The sequence below is a fragment of the Motacilla alba genome, chromosome 3 (genome assembly GCF_015832195.1).
Source record: "Motacilla alba alba isolate MOTALB_02 chromosome 3, Motacilla_alba_V1.0_pri, whole genome shotgun sequence".
NCBI lineage: Eukaryota > Metazoa > Chordata > Aves > Passeriformes > Motacillidae > Motacilla > Motacilla alba.
In genome coordinates this window covers 7,951,440-7,970,324 of record NC_052018.1, presented here as the reverse complement: position 1 = coordinate 7,970,324, position 18,885 = coordinate 7,951,440, and the positions used below count along the sequence as shown (strand labels likewise).

Here is an 18,885-nt window from a genome sequence, read left to right as displayed (position 1 = left end):
CAGGCAGTCAAGATTTATTAGAACTTCCACAATTCTCTAAATTGCATTTTAAATTAGAATAATTTAAAAGCCTATGGGGTTTAAAAGAACTGTTAACCAACCTGGAATCACTAGCTACGCTGGTATTTCCTTCAAAATCAGGCATGAAAAAAAAATATTTCTCAAATATTTGAAACTTTCTTTTAAAGCATCTGGTTGAAGGCAGCACAAGAGATCAAACCACTCCCAACCAGAATCCCAACTCCTACTCTACCCAGAACAAAATGACAGAGAGACAAAAAGAGACAACTGTCCCAGCTCTGAGTAAAGATATCCTCACATTCCAGAAAATCTTTTTTGATGGCGCTTATCAAGAAACAGTACTTGCCTCTGTCTCAAGTGAGAATTAATCCAAGACAAATCTGGAAAGCAGGAGGAGAAAACTAAACAGTAGCAAATACAGGGTAAGTGACAAAACAGCAGCTACTACGATTTTCATGTTTGCATCTGAATTTGCCAATATCCAATTCTTGAGTCCAAACTCAGAACCACACCAAAAGGAGAAAATAGTTCAAAGGATCAAAACCATATGGCATCTGGTCTGCTATGTCCTTTGATAAGGTGCTGCTGCAGTCCCAGAAGCCTAAAGTACAGCAATCACTGACACCACTGTCACAGAAAGGGCAAAGAAGAGACACTAAACAGATGAAAATCGGACAAAGACCGGGAATAAAACAGTTTCTGAGAAAGACTGTAAATGAAAGACCTTTTCTTTCCAAAAATCTTTTTAAAAAAGTACTCGAGACAAAACAAAAGCCTTTCCATTATAAAGCAGAAACAAAGTGTTCCACAGGACAGCAAAGATCACCCATTTCAGGGTGAAAAAGACCAAACCAAAAACCAATGAACCAAAAAAATCCAACACAAAAAGGCAGAGAAAATATTACTTATTTAGAAACAACGTTTTCTGCTGTATTTTTTAGATCCTTGCTTGGTATCCCTACACTCCTTTCTAGAGAGCCCACTAATCACTTAAATTACTGGGGAAAGTTAGCAGGGTGTTTACTTCATATTTCATAAAATTACTTTCATGTAAAACTTATATTTTTAATAGTTTGCATAACACAAAGGATTTAAATTTTCTTTATTTGCTCCAAATGCCATTTTCACAGCTATGCTATTTATTATATGGCATAAAAAACATATTCTCTATGAAGAAAACATAAAATCTGCAGTCTATCACTACAATATATTATCATTAAATGCTGAAAAAAAAAAGAAAGGAATGTGAAGCCAAATCTTCCCTACAGATTTTATTTATATGTAACACTAAAGGAAGCAAGTGCAAGACAGTAAAATAGTATGTACCATGCCCCATCTACTGGCAAGATGGAGCAGCTGGATACAGTTTTATTATACAGGATCCCAATGATTAAAGAGATGCTAATGCTTTCTGAGGTAACGTGTATCTAAACCACTTAATTTAGCAAACAAACTGAACTGCACACTGCTGGTAGTTTCCTTTTCCACCCAGCTCCACACAAAGGTAAAGTAAGACTCTTCTCAGCAGTGCCCAGTGACAAGAGGCAATGGGCACAGACTGAAATACAAGACACTCAAAACTAAGAAAAAGAATTTATTGTTTTTATCCAAGCACTACAAGAGGTTCCCCAGGCATGACACAGAGCCCTCATTCTTGGAGATTTTCAAAACACAACTGGACAAAGCCTTGAGCAACCAGAGGGGAGCTAGACTAGAACATCTCCAGAGGTTCCCTCCAACCACTGTAATTTTGTGATTCTATAATCATAAAACTATTTATATCAGACTTCTGACATCTGTCCCATTCCAAGTTCCCACCAGAATACTTGCACTTTTCTCAAAATACACAGTTGATAATGGAAATAGTTTAAATTGTGGCAGAACCTCCTCAAATAGATTTTCAGCAACTTCTAGTAATTCAATACTTTTAAAACTCATCTATACTGTGAGACACAATCCACACAGCTGTACCTTCAACAAGGGAAATGGGAGTTGCAGATGAAATGTAACTCAGGAATGTGTATCACCATGCCTTCAAACAGAAAAATTACTTATTCACCACATTTCCAACAGCCCATCTGGTCCAATCAAATAAACAAAATATCTAAAATACATCAGAAAAATTAAATAAATCAGAAAATAACAGGTAACTAAAAAACTACATAAATAGTTTATTATTTTTTATACAAAATATAAAACCTCAGAAAACAAACCAACAAATATTAATCCAACTCTCACTCTCCACTGTACTAGCCCTGAGCAGGACCCTAAATTTGGCAAGGCTGCTGCACTGTCTGCAGTCCTCTCTGTTTTTAGAGAAGATATTGACAATAATTTCTTTTAGAGTTCTCAGGTTTGTCATCTGAATTAACCTTTTTCCAGCTCTTATCTAAAATACTGTAAAACAAAGCCCCTAAAAATAGTAACAACTGATCAGGAAAATAAAGTTATGATTAGTGATTCTTTCCTTAGATTTCTCTTAGAGAAAACATTAATTCAAGTTCAAACAGCAGAAAACATGGAATTATTTTCAGAATTCATGAAAACTATGGTTTTATCCTGTTTAAATAAAATACTTTAATAATCTTCTTCTTACTCTGATTGTGCAATACATTATAGTCTTTAAAAAATACTATTTCATGACCATAAAAAAATTCCACTCTCCCTCTAAAATAATCCCTCTTCAGAAATCCTTTCTCCAAACTCACTTCTTCCATTTAAACAATCACAATCCAGAGTTTCATTTTCTGCTATTTGAGCTCCCCACAATCTGCTCAGTTCTGCTCTCACCCTTCTCTAGCTTATCCTCCAAATACCCTTTTAAGACCGTTTCTCTTCCTCATTTTTAGTCTCTGCTGAACTGACCAGATCAATCTTCAGGAGTGCCCATGTACTACTTGAATCCTTTCTGCAAATTTCTGATTGCTCATCAATTCCTGGTTCTCTCTCTTGACTACTAGATGCATCACATCCCTGCTGGACTACTTACCTTTCCCAGACTCAGCCTTAAAAGGCAGATTTTCATTTGATCGTAGACCCAAACATCACTAAGCCTCAATTTTTCTTGCCTTCCTAGATCATGAAAATACCAACAGGATCAGTGCCTTAACAGTAACTTTGTTGTTTGCACAGAGACACTGGCAATTTCCTGCAGCTGATGGCTCGAGTTTTCAAACAACTGCTGCTGCCTCCACAACAGAGGGGAAGCAAGAGAGGTACCGGAGCTGCTTTGGATGCGAGTCACCAGCAAGGGCTGCTCTCCCCCTTCCCAAGGGATGTCCAGCTTGGAGGTCTATAAACCCCACCGTCTGCTGCTCACCATGCACAGCCAGCAAAGTGCTCTGTAGGGCAGCCAGAGGGAAAATCTCCATCCTGGACTTCAGAGGAAACTAAAAAAAATTAATTGGGAATCCCTTCCCGACACACTCTGTTTTGCACGAGCTGCCAAATGAATAAAGAACAGCTTGGATCCACATCATCAATTTATTATATAACAATTTATTCTAACCATAATTCTGTACGATTGACTTTAATTCCTTTAACGGAAGAAATTACAGCTTCGGGAAATAAAATCATACACCTCTAATTAATTAAACCATTTGACATCAACACTATCATTCATATATAAACAATGTTCATCTCTGGGCAGTTATCACCATGCCTAGAAAACGATTTCTCATCAAGGAAAAGCACCATGAAGGAGAGCACAAAGACCAAACTGAAAATTTGTCTGCTTCCATCAGTTTGCTGTCAATCAGTAATAATTGAAAATGCTACTAATAATATATTAATAATGGACTCCACATCTTCAGCAGGAAAGCCAGGTGCAACTATCACTATACCCCCATACTCACTGTCTCTCATAATCTTTATTTTCTTTATAATGAAAATATATGCTATGTATTCACCTGCTCTAATCAACTTACCTCTTGAAAATAATTAGCAGTGCCTCTGATTACCCAATAACACCTCACAATCCTGGAGATTTTGATCACTTACCTGGATTAATTTAGTAGGCTCCAGGATGTGTATCTTAACATCCTCCAGTAATGGTTACTGACTGCTGAAAACCATTGCCATAAAGGAAAATACAGTTAAAATTGCCATCTCCTCTCTAGCTTTCAGCATGACGCTGAATGTACTGAAGGCAGGAATTCAATGTAGTGCAGGTGAGAGACTATTAAGCAGTGTAGAGGTATGTACCTGCTAATACACAGAGCAAACAAACCTGAAAACTCATCAAACCACTGAAAAGTGTTCTTCTTGGATCTGAGTTGTCTTATACTGAAAACAGTCTTTTACAACGAAAAATGCAGAATATTCATACTGCATTAGAAAAATAATCATTCTTTATCACAAAACCAGAAATCCCGCTTCTTTACAATTTCTTGGGCAGAGATTTTATGTACTCCTAGAAGGGGTATTTCTTAGTTCCATGTGTTTCACGCCTAAAATTACTTCTGGAAATAATCAGTAAGCAGCAGTAGAGACACATTTCAAATATCTGCCATTGAAAGGATGTCTAATTTTGCACAGTTATTATTGCAGGTACTTACAAGCACATTTATTTGCAGAGTTGGGCCACACGGCCATGGTGGGTTTTTGCTTGCTCCGAAATGCCTCTTCAACTCTGGCTTCTGTTTTCCGTACAGTGGAACCGTGAGGATTTACCTGTTCTGCTGGCACTGAGAAGCCTGCATGCAAAAGACAACCATACCTATTTAAATAAACCAAGCTGCAGGAATCTACTGAATCAAAGAAGAAACTTGGAACACCATACTGCAATAGGAATACATCCATTAATATTTAGCTGGACATTCAAAATAAAGATTTGCATCAAGAACATTTGGTTTCTGCTGACAAAACAACTTACTGGTTGCATGGTTTTAAACTGTCAGCTCTGATGGATTAGAAAAATGTGACTGCCTCTCACAATCTTTGGGTCCCCAGAGATTGACCCTTCTATTCATATTTCCTCTACAAGCAAATTCTTACTGATCATCTCAATATTTTCCTTATTTTAAACAGTTCTAAAATAAGTGGCAATTCATAACGGCATTGTATGCCATATCAAAAAGAGTATCTGAATAAGAACCTTGTATTGTCACTGTGATCTATGTTACGTAAAACGGATCCATTTCAGAGTCAATATGAGCTCTTAAATTAAGAAAATGCAATTCTGCTTTTAACAAAAAGCATGGTTTGCTTCCTGTAATATAACTTCATCTCATAGCTTCTACTGCTTCATAGGTTTTTTAATTAAATTCTAAAAAAGCAAACTTTCATATTGGTTAAGCACATTTTAGAGACATAAATTAATATCTGAAGTTCTGTATTTGTGAACTAGAATTTCCTATCCATCCACCAAAATGGTCTTCAAAATGTTATACCACATCTCTAATAGAAACCAGAACCAAGTGATCAAGAGCTGAAAATAAGCTCCAAAACTGATGGATGCAGAAATTAAAAGATTCACACAGAATGTCACATCTCACAATTAATAATTACAGCATAGGTTTCTAGATACTATTATAAAAATTTTAAACTGCATATCAGACATATTTCATTACTCAAAACAACTATCACTTCTACCTTTTTATTAGCTGGTTTCCACGAGCCGTTGCAAGTTTCAGTAGTCTAGGATATAAATTAAAACTTGCTGTCCTTAGGCTTAACATCTTTCAACAACAGCACCTCATTTCAGTAACAGAGGAACAAGAAATTCTAGTTTGACTTCTACATACTGTTTTTATTGTACAGTTTTTGTGCAGTACTTTTGAGACTGGTCACCAGTCAGAGTACTAAGTAAAAATGGCAGATGTGTGGAGAACAAAACAAAACAAACAAAAAAACAAAGGAAAAAAAAACCAAAAAACAAAAACAACCAACACAACCACACCCCCCCCCCAAAAAAGCCATGTAGAAAATACTTTCCACTTTACAACTACAAAAGATTGCTAAGTAACTTGCTGACAAAATTGTGAAGAAAATGGATATGAAGCTTTTCAGCTTTTTTTCATCCCTTGCTCAAACTGCTCTGAAACAGGGTACATGTCAAAGTCTAGACAAGCAGATGCACTGGGATTGTCCTCATCTGCTGCTTGCTGAGGCTGTTCTTTAGAGCAAAATGAGAATAATGGCAGAACTGATCAGCATTCACATCCTTTCCATCCACTACAAGGACCAGCGCCAAGACTATACTCCTGAAGTGTCACCATCCAGGTGTTCTAAACCACTGTAATCTTTGACACAACTCATGATCCCTTGTGACTCCCTTCCAGCATGAGGCTTCCTCAGACCTCAGGAGCTTGATATATTTTGCTTGTTCATGAACAGTTAATCTAACACAGCTTCTTCCATGCATTCCAAGTCTTTTGGACTTGCTTTGGTTAGCACTCCTTGCTAACCAGGTCAGTGATCTCAGCCTTGCACGTTCTACAGCTGGACCAACTGCAGAGCTCAGTTGTCATTGAAACCACCAAGTGTGGTCCAGAAGCACAAGCATCTTCAAGTGTCACCTGCAGGTACCTGTGACACTGTAACAGTTTCCATGCCAATGTACTGAATCCACTTTGAATCCTGCCCATTCCTGTCTGTGAGTTGTTCAGTCCCCCAAACTGGTGCTGCTCATCATGTACCTGTACCTGAAGGCCCTCTCACACCAATGGTACCTGCTTTTTCTGATTTAACACGTTCATTGCGTGTTACCATCAGCCTTAATTATGACTTAAGACACTGCCCTTCTTTCAACAGAGTCTGCAGGTTTTGTCTCCAGAAATATCTATTTCTGGGCCGCTGCTACGAAAAGGAGGGCAGCATTCCAGTTCTTGCAAACTTGCACGGAAGGACTACAAGCCATAGAGCCATTCTCTGTAACAAAGAGCTCTTACAAACATTTACTTTAACCTCGGAAGCAATAACCTTTAACAGTCATGGGGGCTTGGATAATTAACTGAGCACAGCTCACAGCATGACGCTGTGGCCAGAATTGTGAATATTCTTGTAGTTCTAATAGAAAAGTACAGAGCAGAAATGAAGGCATTATATTAGCTCTGTTTTACAGCCACAGCGAATTACAATTGGTTCATTTATCCACAATTCAAGACACACATTGGAAGCTTGCACAAAATTAGACAAAAACACGCATGACTGAATAGGAAAATACAAAGAATTCTATCTGTTTTAATCTGAAGGAGAGAAAGCCTATAGATACTTGCATAGTTCAAAGAAGTTTATTAATAAAGGGTCTTCAATCTATCAACAGAAGTATTTCAAGAATCAGCAGCTGAAAGGTAGGACCAGCCAATTCAACCTAGAAATCAAATAATGGAGCTTTACACCAAAGCAAGAAACAACTTGCCAAGGTAAAACTGGAATTATTGAAATCAGTGATCCCTAAATCAGCATGAAATTTTGTTCTAATGTTATAGTTCAGTTATAGTTCAGTGATTTTCAACCTTTTTCAACTTTCAAAAGTTTAAAACTTTTCCATGGAGGTACACTCATTTTATGTAAACAGAGCACTGCTGCCACACCGGGAATATGTTTGGACTTTTGAAAACTTTCCCTGGTCACTTTAGAAGCTGTACACAGACCTGCAAGGGCTGTTTCTTATTCAAAAAAAAATCAATACATTTACCTCCAAAACTACACTTGCACATATGCCAAGGTGAACTAAAAATCCAGTGATTTAAAGGTTGTTCTCCCTTACCATAATTCTTATTATATTGTACTACAGGCACTTTCAGAACACAGCTCTGGGTCCACCAGATTCACATCAGAAGTTAGTACAGCAACCCTAACATTTACTTGTTCACCAGATTCTGTAGTACTTTCTGTAATAGTAGGCAGTGCATCCTTCTTCTCGAAAGGATGATGGTGTCCTATCAGTTCAGCTTACAAAACAGGAAAAAAGTAGAGAGGTTTCAAGGTCAGTCACCCTTTAACCTTCACTGTCTGAATCTGACATGCATTCTTTATTTCACATTAAATTTAAATCTTTGTATGAAGATCTGTAAATTCTATCCCATATTTGTACAGAAGCTTTTCTTGTTGTCCTTGTCCCTGGCCAGGTTGAATTCTCTGAGAGCTTTAGCTTTCCTAACTTGATCCCTGGCTGTTCAGTTCCTCTGTAGTTTTCCCAGGCTACCTTTCTCTGTTTCCACTCTCTGCAGGCCTCCCCATTGTGTTTACGTTCATCCACCATCAACTTGTTCATCCACACAGGTCTCCTAATGTGTTCACCTAACCTCCTCTTTGTTGGAAACATCACTCCTGAGTTAGGAGGAGGCAGTCCTTGAGTATTAACCACCTGTCCTGGGCCCCTCTTCCCTCCAGGGCTTTATCCCATGGGACTCTACCCAGTAGATCCCTGAACAGGCTGAAGCCTGCTCTCCTGAAGTCCAAGGTACTGAACTTTGCTGTGCATCCCTCTTGCTGCCCTTAAGATCTCAAACCCCTCCACTTCATGGTCAGCGCAGCCCAGCTGCTCTTGAGGTTGCCATTCCCCACCAGTCTCTCCTTGTTGGTGAGAATGAAGTCCAGCACAGCATCTCTTCTTGGTGGCTCCTCTGTGACTTGGAGAAGGACGTTATCCTCTATTCATTCTAGAAACCTCCTGAATTGCTTCTGGCCTCTGTGTTGTCCCTTCAACACATACTGGCAGGGCTGAAGCCCCCCACAAGGTCCAGGGCTTGTGAACATGAGCCCTATCTGTCTACAGAGGGTCTCTATGTGTGTTGTGTTATGAAAACTGAAGTTAAACATACCTCTTTTTCTTCTTGCTTCCTTGATTTCTTCACACATCTTATTAAATTCTGGATCCAGTTCAGCAGCAATGATAGCATGAGCAGTGTCCTTCAAAGTACATGCTCTATGTCTAATTATTTTATCTAGAAAACAGGACAGTGTACTTTTTTATCACAATTACAAAAATTCCTTAGCATTTCTATGTTGGTTTGTGTTGCATATTACAACACTGATATAAACAGAAGTTACTGGGAAAAATTACAGATGTCTGAAAATGCAGATTAATCAATATCACAGCACACTCAAAAATCACAACCCAGCTATTGAAGAGTTACAGGTGCTTTCAGAAGTATAAACTGGTACTTTAATCCATGGTGGCAACTATAAATAAATGTAAACAGTGAATAATGAACACACCTAAGTCAACTTGCCATAAGGTGTAGCCAGTTTCTGCAGGCAGATCTACACAGTATAATGGAATGGAGTGCAAAGAGCCCCAAAGTAACAGGAGACTTGTCCAGGAATTAATTTACCCATTGGGGTCTAGAAATAGTCACAATTATACTGCCTTCAAAATCACACTGGACATCATCTGCATCTGTAAGGTAGACCTGGCTTACTTACTTTCCTTCCCTGTTGTTTTTTTCTTTAACCTGAAATTATTGCTTAATTATTATTTAACAACTCATCAAAATTGTGCTAAAACACAGTATTTTATTCCCTACATTGAATAGCTGTTTCTCATTTAAGTTAATTTTTTTAAAAAGGGCAAGAAACAAGCCTCAGTGTGTTACATTTTCCAGCCTATTTGGGGAACAGAACAAATTGCCCATGCTGGAAGCCTAAATGAAACTCAGGAAAAACCAGACCAGTTCCCCTACCTTTGAAACACACAAAACAAATTATTCCACCACTGAAATCTGAAAAGTAATCATAACTTAATAACTAAGCCCATATGTGGAGAAAATTGACATCTAGAATGTAGCTTTTCAATGAAATCTACAACAGTCATTGTTTGACTTCAGTCCAAAAATATTTAATTTGTCAATCCATCCATACTGAATTACTTTTTCCAGCTGTTGCAGGTACTTTAACAGTAACCCTCAGCATTAATGTCTAGGACATATTCTACAACCAGCAGATTTAATATTTTAATAATCTTTAAAGATAGCAATTAAGAATATCACTAAATACTTATTTTGCAATATTTGTAATTCTAGAAACAGCAGGCAGCTGGAAAAACTGTTGAGTGAAAGAGACTATCCAGTATCTAGCTCAAAAGAGTCCAGCATTTTCTGGGGAAAACTACTGCCCATTAAATCTACTGAAGGTTGGAAGGTTTTGCCCACATATTTGTGAACCATTATGTTTTATGATCACAAAAACCCCCACACTGCATTAGTACTAGATGTAATTTTGAAATATTAAACTTCAAAGTTTTGGTCAGATAATAAAGTTTAAACCCTTACAAAGGAGGAAGGCATGGGAGGGGAGAGAAATAAAAAGGAATCAAATTGGGGTGTTTGACTGAACCACTACCTTCCTCTAACCCTGTGCTGGGCAAGACTTTGCCCTAGTGCTTCAGCGAGGCAAACACTCATGTCCAACATACAGTGCTTATGTTCCCATGCCTTCAAGAACATTTCCCAGTCAAACAATGGAGCAAGAAAACCCCAACCTGTCTTACTACAGAACCTGTCTGAAATTTTATAGCAAAGTACCCGGAAAAAAAAATCCCCAAGCAGTCAGTTTTTGATATCCAGACTGCAGATAAAATCGTCACTCTGCTCTTCTAACTTAACAACAGGACAAAAGCAGGTACAGTATGAGTCTTCTGCAAGCAGAAGCAAGCAGGTATGTCCAGCTTTAAAGAATGTGAACATTTATAGGTTAATATTCATTTAATGTATGCATCTGACTGCATGGAATGCTTCCTCTGAACAGCCATAATGTACTGTTTCAGGTGTGTTCACACAACAGCCCAAGAAACCCTGCCTGCCAGAAGAGCAATACATACTCTGTGGTTAACAGCAGAGGACAGAACAATTTTTCATTACCTCCTATCCAAAACTGAGCCTAGAAAGAGCCAGATCAATTTCTCCCAGTTCAGTTCTGTCAGCAATAAAAATCAAAATATCCCTAAACAGGTGTTCTTCAGATACACTCTGAATGCCAAGTGCCCATCAAGGACTTGAATTAGTTCACATCAACTGCACATTAGAAATCCTCAAAAGTGTGTTATCAAGAACACAAAATAAATGGACTTTTCTAGTTGAAAGAAAATAGTGCATCATAAACTGAAGAAATAAAGTTAATCTTCTACAAATATGAACTGGGTTCAAAAGGCAATGTGAAACTATAGCAGACTGTACAGTATAGCAGACTATGCTGTATCTAGTCCACACATGAGACATTTGCAAAACGCCTCCAAAAATCAAAAATTTGAGAAGAAAAATACAGAAAAATCAGGCTTTAACCTGCTAAAGCAATTTCACAAGATGTCATGAAAAACTTTCTAACACATTGGACTACATTTGTAGACAGACCCTGATCTCCAAGTACCACATGTATTAAGCAGAATTCTACATGAAAAGGGTTCTTTGTAGATGACTCTTTCAGCTGCCAGCTGAAAGGCTTTCTTTTGGCAATATGCACTGTAAGACAGCCCCAGCAAAGAGCATACAAGATCTTCTATCCTTAGTTTGGAGTGTGAACAGCTTTTACATGCACTTCAGTCTACGAATTCCTTTTTTTAATTTGGAAATTTGGATGGGAAAGCATCCCATCACACTTTGTCAAGACAATACTGTCTAATCTCTACTAATCAGCTGCAACTGACTTCCTTGCCTGGTGATTTATCCTGTTTTATTTCTGTCCCTGAATATGTAGATTTTGATTTCTGTGTATTAATTTCATGTTCTAAGCTAACATGGAAATACAGCAAACCACTGCCAGATTGTGTGTGGATTCTCCACAGAGCTCTCCAAATTATGGTGGGGTTTTGTTGCCTACAAAAATCTAGATATGCAAAAGGAGCTACCAAATTTGAAAGGAAGCTATGAAACATAATTTATTAGAAAACAGCTCTGAATGCTGCAGTTTCCCTGCTCTTCTAATGTCCCCAGTGCACTCCATGCCTTAGAATACTAAAAGCACAGACCCTTAGGACTTGCTTATCCTAATTATCCCAAAGCATGCAGCTTATCTAAATGCCTGGATAGCAACAGAATATGGAATTAAGTACCAGGCTTTCAGGTCTAGGTAGGTCAAAAAGAAGTAGGTTTTTACCTCCAGGATCTTTGTCTGGATTGTACTCCAATGCATTGCTGCAGATCAGGTCAATGTCTGTTAGAAAATCCTTGGCTGTTAAGTAGTTGTGTTTATCAATTTTGGTTATTACTGTTGATAGATCCATTGGCTCTTTGATAACCTCAAGGTAATCTGAAACCTATAAACAAACAGCATACAGAAATGACACAGGACCTATTGAATACTGACAATCACATCTTCATACTTGGATTCATTCCACATACTTAGCTCTAAGACATTAACTAAACATTTTGATTTCTAAGCAAATTTATGTTAAAAATTAAAGTTTTATCAGGCTAAAAACATAGGACTTCCAAATCTGCTTTTCCTTCAGGACCTCACCAATCTATCTTTCAAATTTAATTAAACAGTATTTTTGAAGCAGTACAACTTAATGTAAATGCATTTTTCATTTTAGACTAATTTAGTTATAGATTTTTATGGTGCTATAACACTGTCATGGAACTAAAAAGGCAAAACCCATCAGTCTAACTTGAAGCCCTAGGAAATATTAGGGAAGCTCTATTTTGTTCACTTTGTAGGTAAAGTTCTCATTAAACTTAACAGCCAAATTATCAGCTTTTAAATACCTTCTATTAAATAGTTTCTTCAATCACTTGTTGAACAAAGAGAAGTCAGGTTTTATTGATTGCAGATGTTAGATTGGCTGAACAGAAGGACAATCTAAAGAAAAAGCCTTGTGTCATAGTTTACTATGAGCTTAGATTGTAACTGGAGATTCAGCAACCAGTGGGGCACACTAAAAAGTGTTTAATATAATTCATGATACCATAAGCCCCTCAGCCTTAATAGCCAAATGCATCAGCACAGCTGCTGTAATGAAGTTCACCCAAAAAAATCAATGAAATTTTTTATTAACTTCGCAGAAAAAAAAAAAGTATCAATCTTTCAGTGTGATTAATTAAACACACTGGCAGCCTCTAAAACACTACTGCATTTTTCTTTTGAAATCGTCCACATATGACGGTCCCTGTCAAAGCACTTAGGAGTTAAATACATATTCAGGTCAAGCCATAATGGCTCTATAAGAATTATTTTTTTTTTAATATAGTGCCTGCAGATATATATTACAACATAAACTAACATTAATGCATTAACTTCAGTGGACAGCAATGTGTCACCTAATTCCTTAAATACAGACACTGAAATTCATATTGACAAATGAAAATTGCAAAAATTCTCTTTTTGTCTTCCTTTATGGAAACATGATATTATCTGGTTCAAGGATTGGAAAGCTAAGCCACAGGCTTCCTTTTCTTGTTAGCACAGCATCAGAAAATCTTCACTGGAAGCTGTAAATATTGCTGCTGCTTTAGTCAGGGAAATTCTTGACTTATCACACAGCAGCATTCTCTGCAATGCAAGTAGGAGTGAAATAAACCTTACACATTTTTTAAGGAAGTCAAGCAGACAAGCTGTTGTAGAAAAAGAAAGGCTAGTCCTGTGCTTAAATGCAGCAGGTGGGACGAAAAGGATTACATTTGATTTCTGGTGCTGTGATATATTAGCAGGGTTCTGGCAAGTCTTCAAATAACAAATTCACATTTTTATTCTCTTCATCCACACAACATGGACAGTTACTTGTTCTTTCTCTATGTGCCCTTACTCATGTAAGTTTAGGCCACAAATTCTTGGCAGAAAAGAACTACCTTCACTACAAGTATGAAGAGTTTCTACAACAATGGACCTCCCAGTTTCACAAGAGAAATTAAACCAAGGTACTGCTGAGACCATGCTCATACTGTAGGTTGCCACATTAAACAGATCACCAGGCTTTGAAAACCAGTCAGCTATTAAACACTGTGGAAAACTCAAATTAAGAGAGGACTGCATCAGCCCATAAAATATGCGTGTTCCATCCTACAAGGAATTTACATTCCAAATCTGCTTTTTACAATGCTGGTCTTCTGATGTCCCATATTCATCTTTTAATATCTTCCAAAAGAGATGCTTCTCTCTTCAGAAGCAATTAGGAATTTCTTTTCAGTTAGTAAGCCTGCAAAGCCTGCAGGGGGGCAGCATCTGATCTCAAAGTCAGACCAAACACAATCCTATTCATACAGCAGCCCCTGAAAACAGATTTGCAGATCGAACTGTCTCATCAGTTAGGTGTGTACAGTCCATAATCGACCAGTTAATGCCTTATAATGTGCTAACATCTGTGATTAATGGCATCCACAAGCATTACTGCTGAAATTATGCAACAACACTATTAATGCTGAATGCATTACAGAACACAGATCACTTTCCCAATATTATCATGTCTATGATTACAATGCTGTAAAAGCTTTTATTAAAGAATTATATTTATGGTTTTGAATATTTCAGAAGCACTGGCAAGGGTAGGAGTGCTGGCATTTTAAAATGCTCATTTCATTTATAAAATGGACAGGAATGCACAAGGTTTTTTCATGTTCCAAATTCTTGCATCATGGACGATGAGGCTGTGACTGTACCACCAGCTAAAAATCAGTATCTCAGATTGGAAAGATCATGGATCAAACATCTGTTTTTCTAATTAATTTAACCATTTCCTTTTTTTTAAATTTGCATTCTTTTTCTAGTATTTTCAACTTCATTGTTTGCACATTACTGAAACAAGACCTCTTCAATATCCACCGGTTTGCTGAAGATGTTAAAGCGTTTGTCTGTGGCCAGCCTCTTGGTGACATCCCTGAGAAACAAGCGCAGCTCCCGAAGGGTGTTCTCCTCCTGGTCCTCCATCCGCTGCTTCTCCGCCTCCGACAGCTCCCGGGCGGGACACGGCAGTGCAAGAGGAAGAACTTCCAGGGCACGAAGAGCTGGGGAAAAGAACAAGAAATCAGACAATGGAAGCATTAACAGTACAGTGGCTCTTGGCATTATGCCCCTCCAAATTTCATTATATGTATTCGATATGTATCATGGATCTACCACTGCATCCTTGACCCCATAGCTCTCCAACTTCAACAACTGTTAACTGTAACTATGAAATTTATTCTGGGCACTGATTAATGCTGTCACATGGTAATTAAACTAACTGTTAATCACCCACACCTCTTTAAAAAGGAAAGTAACACAAAACATTAGGATCACATTATTATTGGTTTTACTGTAACTTAGTTTACCAGCCTGTTTCCTTCTTGGTGGGGGCATTGCTGCCTCATCAAGGATTAAGCCTTTGAAAAATCGCAATCTGTCTTCTTCACTTGGTCTTTGAATATAAAAAACCTCTTCGTACTGGATTCTGAAAATACATTTCAGCTAAAAAAAAAAAAAAAAGGAAAGCTGTAAGGAAAATGAGCCCCCACTGAAAGAGATATGAACAATGACCATATTGTAATAGTAGTGACAACAAACTTTTCAAAATCAGCCACAGAACAAGAGATGGTAAACTCTACCTAAAGCTGTGCTCACAGCAAAGGGAAAAGAAACACTTGTAATTCTCACTGAATTATCTATAGTAATGAAAATTGCAGTATCCCATGATCCTAACAATGACCAACACTGCAGTAATAGGAGAGTAAAAAAGGCAGGAGAAAAAAAAAAACCACAGAAAATCTTAAGGAGAAAAACCAGGAATCCTCCCCCTATTCGGAGCCTCAGAAAATGTAAAGCTCAAGGTCAGGCCTTTAGACTAAATCTGCATTTAATTATAATGGAGTCATTTGTCAAAAAGAACAATGGGCATAATGAACAATTTTGTCTTCCCAGCAGAGTGGCATGGAGCTTATGAAAATCAGTAATATGGACATACATCCCTCATTAAGGAAAATTACTAACATTCAATAATTATTACATTATCTGTTTGACATATTTTAAATTAGGTTAGAAAGCCACTACAAAACACAATTATTTTACATGATTAAAACATTCAGAAGAGCGCAGAACCCCCTAACAACACCTCCTTCTATGATAAACTTACCTCTTCAGGCAAATCACTAAACATAGACTCAGAGGTAGACAGCAGAAATATAGGTGAGAAAGATGGTATATCTTGCAGCAAAGTTAGGAAAGTAGCTCTCACAGTTTCACTGACAGCTTCCCACCAATCACCAATATGAGGCATGTAAACTATACTTGGTACTGTTCTTCGAGCTTCACGAAAGATCTAATTAAAAGAAACAGTTGTATTTCAGCTAAGGAACTAATTGTTACCATCAGTTGTGAGTAACAAAGTTCTTGCACGTTAGAGAATGATTCATGTTCGTGGTATTTTATAGACAAATGTTGCAGCAGAATAGAATTATCTAAAGACTTCTAAACAAATGTTTGCGACTCTTAGCTACAGCATTCAATTATTTTATGTCAATGTGCCAGGGAGACTACAAAGCGACTACTTTATTTTAAATACATGTATGTTTTAAAAACTTGCTATGACTGAACAATCAAGATGAAAATTAAACTGTTTTTCAATTCATGTAATTTTCACCAAAAGCTAGCTGGAAATGTAAAATGCTTAAAACTAACCAAAACTAGAACCCAGTTTTGAACCTAGAACCACAGCACACCAATCCATACACAAGTGAATAAAATGAATATCAGGCACTGAATACCCAGACTAAACTTACTTAGCACTAGGTATGTGATGAGGGGGCAGGTTAAAAATGTAATTACATTCACTAATCACCAGAGAGACTTCCATCACCCTCTAGAGACCTCTTTACTTTAAACAGGAAAATAGAAGGAGCCTATGAAAACCTGGACTTTAAGTTACATTCCAGCTGGCTGCCTTTATATTGATACTACCAGAATTACATAATTGACTCATTACAAGGGAATCTGAAATATCACCTGTGCACATGACTCTTCAGGCGTTTTGGCACTGACTGAATAAAGAGCTGGCAGGTCCAGCCTGTGTACGGAGAATTTTTCCAGGGTGTGCAATAGTGCCGGAGCAAGGTGCGAAGTCTGACCTGAACCTCTCTCCCCGGAGAGCAGTAATCTCGGTCTGTAAGAGGTTGGCTGGTGGTAAGCTGACCTGCAACAGTAACAACAGCCTATTAACATACCAGTGTTATCAACAGGAGATATTTTAGAATTCATAAGACTTTCAGTAATGGGTAATAGCTTCCTACAACAGCCTGAAAAGATCAACTAACCCGACAACCAAATACTGCTTTCGGTACCAATAACTCAAGATTTCTCTTATCTTTGTTTTCACAACCATTTAATTCAAACTCATCTCTGGGAAGCTATGCATATATTAAATTCATTAAAATTTTCATTATAACCAGTTTATTTAAAACTAATTCCTTGATCATATAAAAAGACTTATTGAACATCCAGTAAAGACAGCAATTTAATAATTCGTTCAGTCCTAACTCCTAACATATCTCTTCAGTAGCCTCAGGAATCCCAGGTCAATCCTTTCATCCCTTAAGTGCTGCCCAAGATTTTCAAGAACCAATGAACATTTCAATAGTTTACTTATTTAAGAAAAAGGACCTGAAGTAGGGTTGAATAACGACACTATGCATCATGTATTTTAGCCTATTTGTACACTTCTAGTCAGTAAACTTCTGGACAGAAGAAAGACTTCCAAGAAAAACTGCAAAGGTAAACTTATTTTTTTGGTTTTTTGTGGTTGAGAAGAAACTCTAAACCCATAGAAGGAGTTTTGGGATTTTGTGTTTCTTTCTTTCTCTTGGGTGTTTTTGCCCAATTTTATGGACAAATGACACAGGAAGAAAAATGCATTAAGTTTTTCCATTAAAAGTCTTTTCCATTTATAGAAAACTGATTATAAAACCATAAATTTTTTAATTAATTTGCATCCCATCAGTGAACACAAGCAGTGGAACAAGACTTGCTGGTATTACTTCATGTTAAACATTTTAGGACAGCAATGAACATCACTGAAACAATCAGAAGTACTCAAAAAACAGACTGAGAGAGGCTTACATACTTTGCAGAAATAGACACAGTCTTGAAATTCTTTTATTTAAAGACACATATACATAAATATATACTGTTGTTTTGGGTTTGGCTTCCCCCTTCCCAACCTTGCAACAAAAGCTTATATTTGGTTTTAGAATACTTAACTATGTCCCTCCAACTTTTTGAACTTTAATCCTTATTTTTAAGCTTAGATATCCACAAATTCTGTTCTGGCATTATCATTTAGCACAAAAATTTTAGCAGTTTTCCACAAGATGGCTCTACTAAACAGTGCCACTAATGAACAGTTTTTATAACTTCATTTTCTTTCTTCAGCAAACTCCCTGTGGAAACTACCACATAAAGTAGTCTAAAACTATTCTTAACACAAAACTAAGAAATGTTAATTATTGTTAATTACTGTAGTAAGTCAAATTTATACAGGAAAAACTCATCCAAATTTCACACGTATTTTCTAAATTCCTGTTTTCCTGAAACTTTCCATGAAAAACAATGAAAAAAGCACATTAGAAATGCATTATTATACATGATGCTTCCAAACAGCTGCATACACAAAAGCTCAACCGTACTCTGGACCAAGAAAAAGCACACAACCCCTCCAAAATATTCCTACATACATCTCTCCTCAGCTCTTAATCTTTCAAATCAAAGTACTTTGTTAAAACTGAAAATTGCTGTTAGCATCTTCACTCCTAACCTACATATTGAAAAACATTTCTGATTCCAGTGTGCAGGATGTGGCTTTTCCCAAGAACACCCCCAGATCTAAACCTCTTGTCTGTGCACGTACACGTTTCCATTACAGAACACCACTGTGACCCCAAAGCAAAAAAAACCAACTTTTTTAGCTCCCCTGATGTAAGAATCTCCTGGGTTTATCTATCTAATTATTTGCATTTAGAGAAA

The 18,885-nt window shown here is 37.3% G+C and overlaps 1 protein-coding gene across 8 annotated transcripts in view; it reads right to left on the bottom strand.

The window, feature by feature from the left end:
- The window catches only part of ATAD2B (ATPase family AAA domain containing 2B), a 74,208-nt gene that overhangs the window by 14,473 nt on the left and 40,850 nt on the right, over positions 1-18,885 (bottom strand). For 6 of the 8 annotated variants that reach the window (XM_038130249.1, XM_038130242.1, XM_038130244.1 and 3 more), the window contains exons 18-24: positions 16,873-17,059; positions 16,004-16,189; positions 15,207-15,342; positions 14,704-14,900; positions 12,058-12,217; positions 8,790-8,912; positions 4,578-4,715 (exon numbers count right to left, since the gene is read on the bottom strand). In XM_038130249.1, the coding sequence (XP_037986177.1) occupies positions 4,578-4,715; positions 8,790-8,912; positions 12,058-12,217; positions 14,704-14,900; positions 15,207-15,342; positions 16,004-16,189; positions 16,873-17,059 (1,127 nt within the window). The remainder of the gene's footprint in view (positions 1-4,577; positions 4,716-8,789; positions 8,913-12,057; positions 12,218-14,703; positions 14,901-15,206; positions 15,343-16,003; positions 16,190-16,872; positions 17,060-18,885) is intronic. The other 2 variants (XM_038130243.1, XM_038130247.1) reach the window with 1 other exon arrangement.